The sequence below is a fragment of the Pelobates fuscus genome, chromosome 4 (assembly GCF_036172605.1).
Source record: "Pelobates fuscus isolate aPelFus1 chromosome 4, aPelFus1.pri, whole genome shotgun sequence".
NCBI classification, from domain to species: Eukaryota; Metazoa; Chordata; class Amphibia; order Anura; family Pelobatidae; genus Pelobates; species Pelobates fuscus.
In genome coordinates this window covers 342,887,409-342,904,802 of record NC_086320.1, presented here as the reverse complement: position 1 = coordinate 342,904,802, position 17,394 = coordinate 342,887,409, and the positions used below count along the sequence as shown (strand labels likewise).

The 17,394-nt window shown below is 37.1% G+C and overlaps 1 protein-coding gene across 2 annotated transcripts in view; it reads right to left on the bottom strand.

The window, feature by feature from the left end:
* Positions 1-2,066: 2,066 nt before the first annotated feature.
* CROT (carnitine O-octanoyltransferase) overlaps positions 2,067-17,394 on the bottom strand; it is a 60,767-nt gene continuing 45,439 nt past the window's right edge. For both annotated transcript variants that reach the window (XM_063452481.1, XM_063452482.1), the window contains exons 8-17: positions 16,600-16,725; positions 16,319-16,420; positions 15,075-15,158; positions 14,881-14,988; positions 14,032-14,162; positions 12,283-12,406; positions 10,729-10,807; positions 10,442-10,535; positions 6,607-6,726; positions 2,067-5,249 (exon numbers count right to left, since the gene is read on the bottom strand). In XM_063452481.1, coding sequence (XP_063308551.1) covers positions 5,129-5,249; positions 6,607-6,726; positions 10,442-10,535; positions 10,729-10,807; positions 12,283-12,406; positions 14,032-14,162; positions 14,881-14,988; positions 15,075-15,158; positions 16,319-16,420; positions 16,600-16,725 — 1,089 coding nt within the window. In that variant the 3' untranslated portion in view covers positions 2,067-5,128. The remainder of the gene's footprint in view (positions 5,250-6,606; positions 6,727-10,441; positions 10,536-10,728; positions 10,808-12,282; positions 12,407-14,031; positions 14,163-14,880; positions 14,989-15,074; positions 15,159-16,318; positions 16,421-16,599; positions 16,726-17,394) is intronic.

Below are 17,394 nucleotides of genomic sequence, written 5' to 3'. Positions count from 1 at the left end.
TGGGCTGTGTTATATTATTTTGCGTACATTTTATTTATTCTAGTTTAAGTCTATTATATTGTTTGTCTAAAATTAGCCAGATCTTCAAATTAAGCGGGCACACTGGGGCCTCTTTGTTAAGCAGTGGGTTAATAACATATTGATAATATTGAAACCCAAATCATTTAGCAGCTAGACCATTGCAGGGCATATCTGCATAATTGTTGAATGATTTCTCACGGGGGGCGTGCTGGATAGCCTATGTTAACTCTTATCCTGTAAACTCCAGCAGAATCAAATTACGGTCAGTAAAGAAACAAAACACAGTCATTTAAAAGTGTACCTGTCAGGGCACAAACATTGGCATTAAAGTTTATAAAATGTAATTAATACATATAAAACTGGTATTTTGTTTATTCATTTTCATAAAAACCTAAACAAAAATATATTGTTCTTCCTCTAACCTGTCAATCGACCAACAGAGTAGAGGTCTATTCAAACAAAATAAGAAGTAAATGAAGGAAAAGCTGAAAAACCATTCTACATGGGAATTCTGTGCTCTCTATCATAGTCTTGCTCCTTGAGATAGTTATGTTAGAACACAAGAGGTATTAAGAGGCATCTCTATAGCTCAATGGGACTTCCACTCATTCAATGATTTAGGTACATTCTCACCTATTCAGACCCTGAGCTAAGTGTAAAAAACACAAATAAGCGCTCTCTTTCTGTTAGTGAGCTGCAATTCACCAACAAGGTGTTCCCCCAACCTTGTGAAAAAAAAGACAGATATTACAGAATAAAAAAAAAGTGAACAGCGCTAGCAGTAAGGAAGGTACATACGTAATATGGGATACTGGCCAGTGATGTAGCTTAAAAGAAAAAACAAAATACAATAATAGTGCAATATGTCATGGCAATAAAGTGGACAATAAAGGAATGTTGAATCCACACTCACACTTTAAAGAGCTATATAAGCTCGATTTCAAGGGCCTGGATGGAATGATCCCTGTCTAAGGATTTCTTGATACAAAGTGTTCCCGGTAGGCTTATAGATGTAGACATTTGTGATATGGAAAACAGATAAAATACACCATATGGTATAGTATGTAGGTATGAATTTGACACATAAAAGATTATCCTACTTACATATACTAGAGCAAGGACCTGCTCTAGTGTGGAAAGCTTCAGGTGGAACAATCCCAACCTAGGGATATGGTGAACCCAGATGTAGCAGCAAAAAGATAGTAGATAGGAAGTAGGACAAAGGAGTGACTGGATATATATAAAATATATATATACTTTATTCCAACAAATGTTAAAAAGTGAAAATACAAATGATTAAAAACCAGTCAGGATAAAAAAAAGTCAGTGTTCTTCCTCACTTGACGCGTTTCGCCGAGGCTTTATCAAAAGTGAACCTCAAGGACCCCGTACAGCAAGCATTAACTTTTGATAAAGCCTCGGCGAAACGCGTCAAGTGAGGAAGAACACAGACTTTTTTATCCTGACTGGTTTTTAATAGTTTGTATTTTCACTTTTTAACATCTGTTGGAATAAAGTATATATATATATATATATATATATATATATACACACACAGTCACTCCTTTGTCCTACTTCCTATCTACTATCTTTTTGCTGCTACATCTGGGTCCACCATATCCCTAGGTGGGGATTGTTCCACCTGAAGCTTTCCACACTAGAGCAGGTCCTTGCTCTAGTATATGTAAGTAGGATAATCTTTTTTGTGTCAAATTCATACCTACATACTATACCATATGGTGTATTTTATCTGTTTTCCATATCACAAACGTCTACATCTATAAGCCTACCAGGAACACTTCGTATCAAGAAATCCTTAGACGGGGATAATTCCGTCCAGGCCCTTGAAATCGAGCTTATATAGCTCTTTAAAGTGTGAGTGTGGATTCAACATTCCTTTATTGTCCACTTTATTGCCATGACATATTGCACTATTATTGTATTTTCTTTTAAGCTACATCACTGGCCAGTATCCCATATTACGTATGTACCTTCCTTACTGCTAGCGCTGTTCACCTTTTTTATTCTGTAAGACCCTGAGCTAGGCTGTTTTTGATGTCAATTTTGGAATCAAGTATGTGCATGGATGTTTGTACACTTTGGATGTGAGTGAGGCACCAGTATCTAAAGCATTGGTAGAAGCTACAATGTAATTCCTGAGATTCCAGACATTGTAAACTGGATTGAGCAGGAGCCCTCACCACGTCATGTTCTTTGAAGTCAGACTGGCCTTGTTGAATTTGCTTTTATGTGTTGTCCACTCAATTCACAACGCTGCAGACTATGTTGTGGTTTTACAAATGAGAATATTGATCTCATCCCTTTCCATTTCAGGGGAGGGCAGGCGATAGATCACCAGATGTTGTAGAACAGCACTTCCATGATTCTTTGCCAATTTAAAAGTCTACAACAGCTGGAGATACAACCAGCCAAGTCCTGGCCTCCTATTTGCTAGAAAAATAAATCCTGCTTGAGCATGTCTGATGAGAAAAAGAGGACATCTAGTGGCAGCATAGAATAATTACATTCACTATTATCAGAGGAGCCCTGCATCAAACTGGGACAATGCAAACACAGTTCAACCCTCTCTTAAGGCACCTAATATTTATAACAAGTGCTGCCGTAGTACACTGTGTAGAACAGCTGCTTTAGCATCCTACTACATAACAAATTCAAAAGATTGTGTGAAGTAAAAAGAAACGGAAAACCTCCTATATACAATGAGCTCACAAACAGTAATTCGGCATTCCTGTTTTTCCCATATAATGTTAATATTGCTGCTAAGGTTTTTGGGCAGTGTTATGCAAATGAGGCACACAATGAATTGTAACCTCTGTATCCACTTTGAAGGGCACCAGTCATGCCAGAAATTATTTTATATCTTTATGTTTGTCTTCCTGCTGTGAACAGTACAATGCAGACTTTTTATTAAACCGGTTTTGTCCCCCTTCCCCCCCCCCCATATGTCTAAAAGTGAAAACCCCCCAGCACACTATTGATAGCGTTGTTTTTACATCTCAGTAGGCATTACATGTGCTTCTACTTCCTGGTCAACTTAAACAGTCACACAGAGAAATCTCCCAGCAGAGCGTGTTCTGCCAATAAGCATGACGAATACAGTAGGTTTCTATGCCAATGACCGTGCAGTCTAATAAACGGAATTATTGGCCGGTCAGTGGGAGAAGTCTCTTTAGGATTTTAGCAAGTTCCATATGTTTGGTTGCAATTGAGCTGGTACAATGAGACGTTGTGCCATATTATTATAAAGCCCTGCACAATAAGTTGGCGCTACATAAACGCCAAAAATAATGATGAAACTTGATTCTATTTAATTTAACGGTTTCTTTCTTCCTCCCATGGAAGATGCACTTTTGCTTAAACATATGAGAAAGGGGTCATGTTAGCTTCTAAAACACTCTAAGGCTACAACTTAAAGTTTGTATCAATAGCTGTCTAGAACAGCAACATACACAGGAAGGTCCATGTGTAAAGTGGATAAAGAAGTTATAGGTGATCGATGAAGCCATCATTTACATATGCCTACCCAGAACCCTCTAGGTGCAGTGTAAATACTACATTCTAAGATCAGGGGGAAAACAAGCATCTCTTGACTTTCCTGGGATGTTCAGTTGTCTTCAGCAATACTCTACACACTATGCAATTTCTATTATAGGGGACAAACGGATAACGAAAAACACTCCACTTTAGTTGTATTATAATGAGATCATACCTGCAGTGTAGAATCAAATTTCTAGTAAAGCAAGTACTAAATGGCTGTTGGCTACGGCTGAAGAAAAGCAGAAACATTAGTAATAAGAACAAATAAATTCAAATTCATTGTATCCCCTTCAGCACTCCAATCATTGGCAAATCTGGGTTCCAGTTCCTCAAACTCCTCAATCATCATCTAATGATTTCTCAATTATCATTCACACAGTAATCTAACTCTATATAATTATAGCTTAATTAAAATGTGTTGTATGCGCTTGGATGACATAAGTGAAGTGAGTTTGCATTGTTTTTGCATTGTGTATACTGCATTGATTTAATCACAAATAGTGGCTCTTTTAGATTGCATTGCTACGGCAAAGTACAGATAGAGCAAGCTTCATTGTGTAGATGATGTTGTCATAGCAACCACTGCACTGAAACTGGACCGGTCACCAACTTAATGTTTAGCTTCATAGCATCTTGTGACAAGCAGTTAATATGGTAGCTTTAACGAACATCTAGATCATTTTACTTTCTAGTACATAATATCAGTTCTCATTCTTTGGGATGTTAAACAACGGGTTATCAAGCATGCTGCTCTGTATAATGTAAAAATTGGGAAAATAGCAGATCCTCACTATGTGCAAAAAGCAAACTAGTACGTGGAGATTAAAATAAAATTAAAAGGTGGGTGGTGAGGGTTCTGATGCAGATCAGAAATTGGGAAGGTGGTAGTGCAATACAACAATGAAGCTGTCTATCAGTTTGTTCGTGTTTGTATTTGTATTTGTATGCATACCTGGGATCTCTCAATCTAATCTCATTAAGAATAAGCTCATTCTATGTATCACACCACCAAGTGTTGGATCCTCATAACAAAAGACCTATACACAGGTAAGTCAGTCATTGGTTTCACTAAGACCACAGTTGGTTTATCAGAGTGGTTGAAGTGGTCATGTTTAAACGAAGGAAGCTCAGTCTATAGAATGAGTGTTAGATATAACATATTCAAGTATCTCAGAGCTTCAACATTCTGAAATGTCCCAGGTATGCTGTGGTGATAAAGGTAGCTTGGATTTGTATAAATGTATTGTTTTATTAAAAACTGTAAACATATGGCTACTAACCCCTTGAGGACCCATCACATTCCAAATGCCATGATAATCTGGCCATGTAGACCAGATGTCCAGATGGAATTCCTGCTTACTTAATAAATAAATAAATACGACATTCCATGTCAGCAAAGGGTCTCTAAAAAACAGATTGTTATGACATTATTTTACTTACAAAGCAGTAGCATATTGTACAGTGCTTAAAATGGGTAGATAAACCAAAGCTAGCCCTCAACAAGTACATTATATGTGGAAAAGGAAGGAAATCCTGAAACCCTGACTTTCTACAACTGCCCCTTGACTGTCAGTTGGATCATCTCGTGGAAGTTTTTAAACACTGTCCGGCAAAGCTTTTCAGCATCAGTATCTGGGCTGGACTTCCAAGACGTGCAGGCCACCACAAACCTGAAAACAGAAGAAGATTCTGGTACAGTAAATCAGAAATCATACAATGCTAAAATTCACAAATGTTTCCATTTCCTCTATTTGCTGTAGTGACATCCTAACTGACTGCTTGTCACAGTTCTCACCGCGACATCCAGACGGCCAGACGAGGTCGCCCCAGAAGTGCCCGATGAGGGACTTGAACTTTGCAATCCTGGACCTGCTTTTTTGCCTCTGAGCCACTATACAGCTCTAGTAATTGCCTGAAGTATAATCTTGCCTTGTATCCCGCATTGGGGGCTGGATGTTATTCTGTGGCTGCTCCAACATTCTCAGCACACCTGTGGCTGATCACCAATTAGCCAGGTATAAGACACTGCCTCTTCCTGAGGGCAGTGTCAGTTCATTGACTCTGGTTCAAGTATTGCGGTTTCGTGTTCTCCTGTTGATTTCTGACCTTGGATTGTTATTTTGTGTATCTTGACTTCTGGCATCCTCTAACCTCGGCTCTCTACTCGTTTATCCTGATTTCTGGCACCCACTGACCTCTGGCTTACCCACGACTATTCTCCTGGTTTATCCGTTTCTGTACTGCAACTTGGAGCATTAACCTGCACAGCCCCCGTGCACAGACTCACAGGCCAGGTGAGTTCTTACCTGACCACCTTGGTCTGTGTTTAATTGCAAGGGTGAGCATTTATCTGCACTACAGACTCCCAACCAAGGTAAGCCGTTACACTGCTAGATTATGAAAACACATCTAATGACCACCTGGAATACCTTGGAACTCAATGGAAGGTTCCCGTTGCTTTCTCCACTCTTAGAACTTTACCCCAGAATTTATCTTTATATATTAAACTCTTACATTTCTAGAACCAAGATAGAGACTACTAAATACATAAAGCAACAAAGCAACAGACTACTAAATACATAAAGCAACAAGAATGGGCAAATTGCACACTGTATCATTAAACAATGCTTAAATGACAGAAGGCTTTCAAATTTAAATGCATGCCATTAGAAAAAGAAAAACAAAAGATGTAAAAGATAAAAAAACAAATGAAAGAAGAAATAGCGTATAAAGAAAATGGGATGGTACATTCCCAAAGCCAGAGCTAAACTTTACGTCTGTAATGTGTAAATCATGTAAATTACAACCAGGCAGCCAAGTATCAAACACAAATTGTGGTTTATTCCCAGTTCATATGAGAGTCTTTAATTCTACATTAACAATGCATGAAGGTCCTTTATACATAACCTGAACAAGCAATCACTCGGAACGAACATCCACAGAGAGAGACTTAAAACACATATTAGAATAACTGTTGCCATTTTGGGGGAAGGGAGTGGAAGCAAAATATAAATGGAGGGATCATACCTGTCATCACGGATTCTGTAGAAGAACCCGTATCCATCATGTATCATGGGAACAACAGCTCCGTGTACACGTGTATAGCCAACACAACTGGTAGAAAGTATGAAATTTCCCCCGCCTCCACTATAAAAAAATATATATATTAAGAATAATGAATACAATAATATTAATAACGGCTTTCATTAGGCTGTAGATTTAAAATGTATTTTTATAACAAGCACCTTTCTAAGCGGCTAGCTGTCTTTTTTTTTTTTTCCACCAGAGTTCTGAGATGAGCTTAAAGGGACTCTAAAAGGCACACAGACCACTTCTCAATGAAGTGGTCTGTGTGCAGTGGCCCTGTCTTTCAATCCGTTTTGTAAAACACTTCTATTCTGAAGGAGTGGTGATATTTACATTGCGAGGTCACATCAATCTCTGTTAGCCACTATAAGCATTTACATTGTTATAACGGAGTTAAACTCAGTTATAGATCACATGCTGCTCCTCGAGCAGCATTTCATTGGTGCAGCGCTGCATTTTGCCGCACTTGCGCACTAGCCTCCCAATGCTTCCTTATGGGTAAGCTTTGGATTGGCGGAGATCATCAAAAATGAATGATCTCAGCCAAGGAACATCACCGTGGAGAGCAGCACGGTAAGCGCTAAAATGCAAGTAAATCTCAGCTTTCAAACTTTCACACGGGGAGGGGAGGGGGACATCTAGACAGATAGCAGGCTATTATAGCGTTAGGAATACATAATTATATTTCTAACGCTATAACGTTCTTATAACTATCGACTTGTTTCAAACTAAGGCAATGAGTACTTAACCAAGAGAGCTTAAAAAGTTCAAATATTGAACTCTATTATATAGAAAATAAGAAAAAACTGATTTGCGCCAAGTATAAATTAAAATAAGTATGGATATATATATATATATATATTGACGTTTGTGGCAGGCTTATGCAATGTATGATCATATAGTGTAACTAAACCCCCATTATTTTTTGCCTAGATTAGGTGTTTTTAATAAAACTAGTCAAATCTGTCAGCATCAAAGTAGCTGTTTAGTTGATAAGTGAGTGAGCTGGATTTCTATTTTTACTGTACTTATTGGCCTCCAGCAGCACCCCATTTAAGCATGTTTAGGTGAGTGCAGCCAGTCCCTTGTTTTCCCATATATATTTAGGAGTCTAGCCAGCTCCTTGGTTTGCACCGCCCCCTGTCACAGGTGTCTCAGCTCAGGACCCTATTTAAGCCTTGTACTGCAGAGAACTCGAGATGGAAGGATTTCCCCAAGTGAGTAGCTCATTTAGTAGACAGTTGGCAGTGAGAGTAGGACCTGCCAAAGATGGGGTACATTGACGTTTGTGGCAGGCTTATGCAATGTATGATCATATAGTGTAACTAAACCCCCATTATTTTTTGCCTAGATTAGGTGTTTTTAATAAAACTAGTCAAATCTGCAGCATCAAAGTAGCTGTTTAGTTGATAAGTGAGTGCGCTGGATTTCTATTTTACTATATATATATATATATATACACACACACATACATACATATACATACACACAGTAAAATCAAATAGTGATAGAAATAGATTCTGTGTGTATATATATTGAAGCCAGACTGATCAAATTGTTTAACAGCAAGAATTGAGGACCAAATATTGATTTGGGTTTCCTGTCCCACTACCAACACTTTACATGAACCTCAGAAATGCTTCAGACTTGAGAAAGGGAGGTTCTCCCGAAAGCTTGTCATTAAAAAATTCTGTTTGTCCAATAAAAAAGGTATTACAAAATATGAATTTTATCTGTTTTTTTACTATACATATACATCCATACCGATTTAAATTTTTACTTGGCGCAAATCTGTTTTTTCTTGTTTTCTATTTCTTGTTTTCCCTTGGATTGTTAGGGCACCCAATTAACAGAATCTGCCTCCATCTATGGAACTCTATATTGACCATGATAATTTAAGCAATATATTCAGAAAACAAACTATAGGATCCAGTAAGAAAATGCTGCTGTAGAGAACTAACAGCAATGACTTGCATCTCTACAATAATGATACAAGAGACTGTATCTACCCAACGTGTTTTAGTGCTCCAACTAAAGCAATGGAGGCGTAGATTAGAGAATAAGAGGAAAAAAGAAGAAGCCAAAATCTTCTCACCTAAGTGAGGAGAGGGCTCCCTGGATATATACCAGTATCTAAAGTAATGGTGTGATCTCTGTGGTGGAGACAACAGTAACAAAAACTTAACTTAATGGTTAAAACATAAATTCCTTAGCCTTGTAAGGCTATTCCTATATTGGATGAGACAGGTCTACCACACAGCATACATGACTGGCTTAATTGTCGGTAAAGAGTAGGTCCAGTGTATGGTAGATTCTGTATGTATATTGGTCAGATTTGAGCAAAGATCATCACAGTATGTGTATCAAAATAATATACACAGTAATCATGCCAATAGTATTGATAATACTAGCATGTGTTACTTCTGATGTTGTGATGGTAATTGCAGGATAGTACCAACATTTGTGAAAAGATATAAGTCTGTCAAGTGAAGTGCTTAATACAAAGTCAAAGGGTGTGTTAACTCAGCACGGATGGTCTTCGCATAGACTGGTAAGAAGGGGATATTAGTAGGAAAATTGTAGTAAGCCTCTCTCCCTTTAAATCTGACTAGATAGAAAAATAGGGAAAAAAAGGAAGAAATGATTGCAAAAGAAACTTAAATTATTTACAAACTAACTATATAGATTAACAACTTAGCCTTATAAGGCTATTCCTATACCGAATGGGACAGGTTTACTAAACAGTGCACATGACTGGCTTTATAAAAGATCGGCCAAAATGGGCCTGGTCTAAGGTAGATCCTGTGTGTGTTTCTAAGTCAGATTTCTGTTTGAGATGGAGCAAAATATCCTCACAAAAAATGTATCCAGGTGAAGCAAATAGCAATAATGCCAATAGTATCTATGATACGAGCACGTGTTGCAATGGTATTTTCAAATTAATCCAATGAGAAATATATGCGTATGTCCAATGCTGTGCTTATTGCAAAATCAAAAAGTATGTAAGCTCAACATGTATAGTCTTAGCATGAAATGACAGAAAGGGATATGAAAGTAAAAAATGATAGTAAGCCTCTCTGGTATATATCCAGGGAGCCCTCCCCTCACTTATGTGAGAAGATTTTGGCTTATTCTTTTTTCATAAATTAGGGGTTAAGCCCTGAGACCCCCCTGGAGTGTCTCACTGGTGTATCACCTCTGTGACTGTGTTAACATTTAAGACACATTGCTGTTATGCTATTATATGGGTGTGACACAGTCATAGAACCCTTTTCTATAGATTAGAGAATACTCCCACCAAGTCTTCCAAGAATAAGCAGCAATCTTGGACTTTCTTTCCACAATGCTTCATGAAATTAATTTTGTTCAAATATTAAGCTTATCAGGATTATTATCAATTGATGAGGTAGTTCTGTTCAACCACCCCCACCCCTAACCCTTCTGTCCTTGGTTAATTCTCTGACTACCTGCTTCTCAAACACACAAACATTCTTAGACAAACCAGGAGAAATAAATTCTATGACAACACAGAAGAAATACATTTTCAAACACACAGGAAGAAAAAGTCAAATTAATGGATGTGGGAGAACAAATACATGGATTTGTCGAGTGTTCGGCATTTGACAGTGTTTGCGAAAAGAAAAGCCAGCTGACTGGTTGGTACAAAATGCGTTGACACAAATTCATGCTCATAGCATTAACAAAGAACATGTCCGCTTCTGCACATCAAATGGCGAAATATGTTAAATTATGAAAAAAGATGTATTTCTATGACCTTTTTGTAAAGGCTGGGTCATTGAAGAGCTCTGGAACAGGCAGACCCCCCTCTTTTGCAAGAAGAAGAAGACCTAAAAGGTGACGGTCAAACCCTAAAAGGTAACAAACAAAAAAAGAAAACCAATCAATAAAAGGTGCTTTATGCATTATTTAAAGTAATAATATATGATTTCTACTGAATACAGAACTTCAGAATCCCAGAACTTAGAACTTTAGAAACCCTCTTCCCCCCCTCTGTGCTACAACCAGTTATTTCTCGTAAATAATTTTTTATCTGTCCCATACCTTTCCCATCCTGGCATTCCTTCATCATCTTATTGTGTTTAGCAAATGCTTTCAGCATTAGTTCTTGACGTTGACCAAGCTGCAGAAAGAGAAGAGAACTTGAGAAGCAAGACCTGACAAATAAATATTGTACAGTAACCTCACTTTCCAAACGTCATATGAGCGTGTGCCACAGTAAATCAGAGCAGAAATAAGAGTAACTACCTTAAATATGTCCGAATAGCTTCCTGCTTGGTTCTTACTAAGAAGGCAAAGTAGAAAGACCAAGCTTGATGGTACCCAGTTCCGTCCCTGTGCCCTCAGCACTTCCTATCACACAGGAGTCTATTGAAATAACTGAACAAGCTGGCAGCTCACTTAAAGGAGCGGGTGCCAAGTTCCTTCTTGTCAACATTTCTGTGGTAGAACATTGCAAATAAAAGCTATAGATCAGAGATTAGCAGCAATTGCGGAACTACTACTGGCATGATGCTTTGCCAGCAGGCAGATATACTTACCACCTTAACCAATCTCTCCTTGGCAAGACCATTTCTTCTCATTGTTCCCTATTTTGTTTCAGAAAACCTTTCTATTGTGTTGGAATTCACTGGAATTCCAACAACCTCTGTATGAATTTAAAAAATATATATAATTCTAGAATTCTATGGGATCTCAGAAAATTACATCAAGTATAAAACTAAATTCCTGATTTACACATAGTTTCTGGTGCTCTATTAGTAGGCAATGGAGGGGTAACAACAAATATTTAAAGTATGCTTAAAAACACACTATACATACTTGACAAATCATTTAAAAAAAAAAAAAAAAAAAAGGCCAAATAAAAGACAATAGGATGATAAACTAACTAAAACACACGCTAATAACAATTCAGGCAGGTCCTAGAGTATCTGCTAACAAACCTTGAACTGAATTTATGGATTTTACCTCATTTGACTGAAGAACTAACACTTAATTCTCCAGCCAAAGCCTCTTAGCACGATAACTAGTACAATACGCTCTAGTGGTTACAGTGCTTCCTGCTTCTTTTTAAATTTGACACATTTTTTCACAAAACAAATTATCTGGTGAAATGTGCAGCACATGACTATAAAAGGGAACAAGCCCAATTCTGGACTTTAAAGGAGGACCTACACGATTAGCCCTTGTAAAACATACCCAAAAGGTATACATACTGCAAGCCTCTTCTGTACACAGATATTTACTAAATGAAATATCTAACTCTAACATAAAAAATAACAAATTCAATTAAAGACAAAAATATATATTATATAGAATAAAGATTAAGCTGATTTGGAAAGCAAGTGATTGATCATTTGTATCTCTGTATATGGCTTACTGTAAAGTTTATGACACAGAATGGTTGAAACAATCAGTTGATGGCTGTAGGACATACATTCTCACATATTTTATTATGATTCTCACTACACAATATTAGAAAAACTTGATTGACATTTCATTAGGTCCGGAACTCTACACAAATGCTAGCTAAACCATTCCATTAGCAGACATGAAACCCAATAATTGTGTGAGTAACTGAGCCATGTTGTGACTTACAGTGGCATTTGGGTCTACCATGGAGCGACACCATTCCATGGCTTCCTCGGTGCACGGCCTCATAGTCTCTGTACGGGCATGATAGTAAACCCGTGTAGACGCGGTTTCATAGCAGCTACCGGGGCTAAAGTAAAAAGAGGGCAACTGGTAGTTTAATTTGGAGGAGAGGAGATTGAAAGTATTCATAATTACATGGGGTAAGCATATTTTGAGGAGGTGGCAGAGAAGGAAATATCAAAATAATCAGATTTATAGTTTAATGAAGGGATTGAAAATATATACCGAATCATTCATTTTAGTGTGAAATGGTCAGAAAGTCTGGTCTGCAGCTGGTTCATGTTAAGTCACATTATGGAAAAGTGCTCTGTGTTAAGAAGACACTTAAATATTATAGAAATGTCAAACTTGACAGCTGCTACCATACCTATATGGGAATCTCTAAACCCACCAAAAATAGAAAATAGTAAAAACAAAAGGCTAGAAGGTGCGACCCCCTACTTCTCACGTAGGCTTTTTTAAGCAGAGGTATTCCTTCCTAGCCCACCCCTCTAGGAAGGATTGGAAAAGCCCAAGGACCGGGAAAAACGCGTCTTGGAGAAGTAGAAATCCCTTTTGGACAATTATTTAAATTTGTTTTTATGTGATATATATTTCTGTTTAGATAAAATGTATTATTATTGGATTCCCAAGTCCTACCGGCTAATAATTCCATCTACCTCAAGAAAGAAGGATCGCCCCTTTTAGTGGGTTCCAAGCCTTCATACCAGGTTTCTTTGTGGCTCTAATCAAGGTGAGCAGTATTTGTTGTGTGATATTCTATACCAGGAATTTCCCTCTTTGTGCTTATTTCCGAGTTCATCTGTAGAGGAAAAACACACCAAGGCAATTGTGATTGGAGCCAGTCCCTCTTTTTGGCTTTATCCTTGTGAGTTTTACCATTTATTTTCCCATATTTCCCTTATTTTTGGACATACAATATGTTCATTTCTCTTTGCCATCTAGCACAGAAATATTCTTTATCATCTCAGTGCTTTAATAGGGATAAGCGATATAAATATCATTAGTTATATACTTTTAGCGCTACACTGAAGGGTAAAAGTAGGGGGGCTGCACCTTCTAGCCCTTTGTTTTTACTATTAAGTCACATTATGTTTATTAAAAGTAGGCATTTTTTTTTCAGCAAATGTTCCATCCAGCACATTACATGCAGTCATTAACCAACAAATGATTATATTAAATGGCATATGTGATTTGAGTTAAATAATATTACAAATGGGGGGAAAAAAAGAAGAACGAACGAAAAGGACAGCCAGTAAGAGAAAGGGAGATGGTGGACAAAAAAAACCCACTAAAGATGGACTGAAGGTCAGAGAGAATGGCAATAGGGCTACCAGCAGGGAGAGGAGAACATTCTGCCTCGGTACATGAGCTACAGAGGTAAAGATAATATATATATATATATATAACATCCAATAAAAAAAAGGATGTTTCTCCGGACTTAAAACAAAACTTTTATTGAATTTTTTTTTTTTAAAATAAGCAGCATTTCTTATTGGATGTTGTATCTATTGGAGCTCTGGAAGTGCGCCCGGCATTGGAACATCACAAGCGTGAGTGCAGGGGATATTAATATATATTTTTTTAAATATATATATATATATATATATATATATATATATATATATATATATATTTGAAGAGAACGTGAACCTAAACTCATAATGAATACCTGAAAGTACCAAAGCTTACCGGCCATAAAGCTTGTAATAGGCCAGCTGAAGAGAAAGCTGGATAAAGGTATCTGGGTGAAGTTTCTTCCTCTTAACGAGGTTCTTTCCAAAATCTGTAAATGCGTAGTTAGCTACCTGCAAATCAGAACCCTAAGAAAAAAAAAAATGTATTCATGCAACATTGTTATGGTCATCTTCTGATAGGTTGTAAGGAGGATAAACAGTAAATATAGGGCACTTCTCGATTCTAACTTTGGATCCTAAATATGACAAACACACAGATTCTGGTGTAATATTTGTAGCCAGATATGGTTTCTAGGGTCATCACTCCAAGTAAATTTGTGAAATTTTTAATTCTTTATAAAAAAAAAAATATGGAAACATTTCCTTGGTGGCTACAGAAAAACCTCTATCAGTCCCAGATCCCTTCAAGCGTGGAGAAGGCAAAACCAAGGGGGAATAGATTATTAACCTTGACAAAAAAAAACAATCTACAATGTATATATTTCTAAACTCTAATCAAGGCATCCAGGAGGGAAAAAAATTAGAATCAATCTAAAATTCTAAATCATCAGATTTGTCATTAACACGTTTGACATTAGGTTCAAACGCTATCAACAAGATATTTAACTGTGGTATGGAGAAATGCTTGAAAGTATTGTCTATAACTTATAGAAGTTGTCCTTAGAATATTCTAAACTACATTGAATTTTTGTTTTCTGTTCCATTGATTTCCATATTGAAAAATCTAAGGGAATGTGTTGGTCTGAGGATTTGTTTGGATCCTGACCACTTCGATCAGTTGAAACTGAAATAACAAAGAACAGAAGAAAAATAAAAATCCTAACAAAAAATAATGAGTCCATACCTGTTCCAAATACTGAGCTTTAGCAAGAGCAATGTCCCGCAGTACTTTTTCATCCACGGTGAAAGTAACTTCTTCAGGATGGGGGAAATCTCTAACAGCAGTGGAACCCTGCCAAAAAAGTATTGCATCAGTTTAGTAAAATTAAAGAGCAAATAAAGTGCATCCTTTGTAGCAACAATTCAATAGAAACATACCTTCCAGCGACCTTCACACGCTATGATGTTTTGATCAATGTAATCACACATGGATACCAGTACCATGGCATCGTATGGTGCGTGCTGAAACAAGAGGAGAGACAGATCGAAGATAAGGGTCTACAGTCAGATTGAGATTCATAATGAAGGCAGAGTGCATTAGTAAGTTTAATATATTTAAATAGCTGTATGGATAATGTGTTTTAATAACATTTCTATATTGCTGTAAGGGTAGATTGCTTAAAACCATTAATTTTATAAAGATATTTTCTTCTCAAAATATTTTTTTACCTAATTATGGCAGCATCACTTCTGGGTTAGCCTCTAGCTGTCAGGACAGAAATATATATATGTGAAGACTACCTTCTTGTATCCCCAGTACTTTTTAACATAAGATACATTTTATTTTAGTCTTTATTATCATGTCTATCATGATCTTTCTGGGGACAGTACAGTCTCTTTCTCCCAAAGAAACCAGTAAAGAGTCTGCCTGGGCAGAGCTATCTGGTACAGATTCTCTGTTGGGTAGAGAAGCACATTGTAGGATTTTGTATTTTGTTCTGGCATGCAGTCAACAACATCAACAAGAACCTTTTTAGACAGATGTTCTAAATTCCACCATCAAAAAGAGACCTGGCCAGGTCCACTTGAAGGTGAAATAAAGAATGTCTTTCTAAAACGATTTTTGTTGGGGTTTATTTAAATGCTGTGATTGGTATGTGAGAGAAGACTGAGGATTGCACCCCACACATTCTTGGTGAAGTGAAGCATATGTTACCAGCCTTTGTCCTGGTATGCAGAATGCAGTGTTGGTGATGCCAGGCGACCATCAGGTTTTCTTACCGATTGAGATTTATGGTTTGGCGCAGTCTGAGATGCTTACCTGAACATCACAATTAGTTTTAAAGATTTTAATTATCCCTGTGCTCTGAGCATGTTCCTAGAACTGCCAAAGAATATAAGGATCAGCAGTACAGTACTGTGATCCAATATGGTTGACTTGGGAATATTGAGATATTCTTGACTCCATGAGATCTGCCTTTTGTTCTCAAAGCATTAACAGAGGAGCCATTAAAGTCTAGATCAGAATCTCTAATTTAACATTAGGTTCTCTTTTTTCTTCTTCAAATGAGGCACTTTTTTTGAGTACAATATTTTATATAGTTTTACATTTTTATAACAAAACAAAGCCAAATGTTGACAGGACATTGGTGAAGTAAGATCAAGAAATATTGTCTACTTACATCACAGTTGGATCCAAACACCCCATTTTGCCACATAATGAAGTTGTACGACTTGTCTCCCCAACGTACAGTTGGATCTCCAGTAAGCGCCAGTTTTGTAATCTAAATTCAAGAAGAAAGATTTAATGTTCCTAGTAATATTTACGTTGAACAAACCTGCAATTTAAAGGGACAGGTTTTTTTCTGTGACAACTGTCACATTCAAATGCTTTGCCTTAAATGATCATTTGAACCGCTGGTACAGTGTTTCTAACCTCGCTCACCTCAACCTTCCAAGTTACCTGGCTATAATCGTCTGCTGTTCCCAGAGGACTCGAATCATCAATAGACACAATAAACAAACTGCTCTGAATTTTTTCCAGACTGGATGCATTCTTTGGATCAAGATTCAGAAGATGTTCACGAGCCTGAAATGGTAATGAATAAAATAATTGTTTTCCAAGACATTATAAAGCATGATTTTTTTGAGGGGAGTGAATGGCGGGGGATTGTATACCTTTGAAGCAATATGACACATTCCCTTCAAATCTAATTTTTTGGGAGAAGAATATTTTTTTAACCCCTTAAGGACCAAACTTCTGGAATAAAATGGAATCATGACATGTCACACATGTCATGTGTCCTTAAGGGGTTAAGGTAAAAGTAAATTATACAAAAATAAATAAAAATATATTTCCACACATGACCACAGTGTGGGCCCAATAAAATTGAAAATAACAGGCATAAAAAGACAACTGAATTAGAAATAGGGCACTCAAATCTAGACCAATATATATTTCCCTTTCCTTCCACAATCTATAAGTATGAGCCATAGCCTCGGATTGTCATCTCTAGCACTCTTACTCAATCAACCCAGAAAAGATTTGAAGTGTGGAAGAGAAATAATTATTGAAGTTGATACACAATGAACAACCATTTTGGTGTTCCATTTGAAACCCTGATCGACTGTGCAGCCTTCTAAAATGAGAAGAGGCTAAGAGCAACCAAACATACTCTATCCTTTAACAGAAGAGAACAAGAGAATGAATGTTCAGTCATCAGACGTTGACATTATTACCTTGATGAGGGCTTGTTGA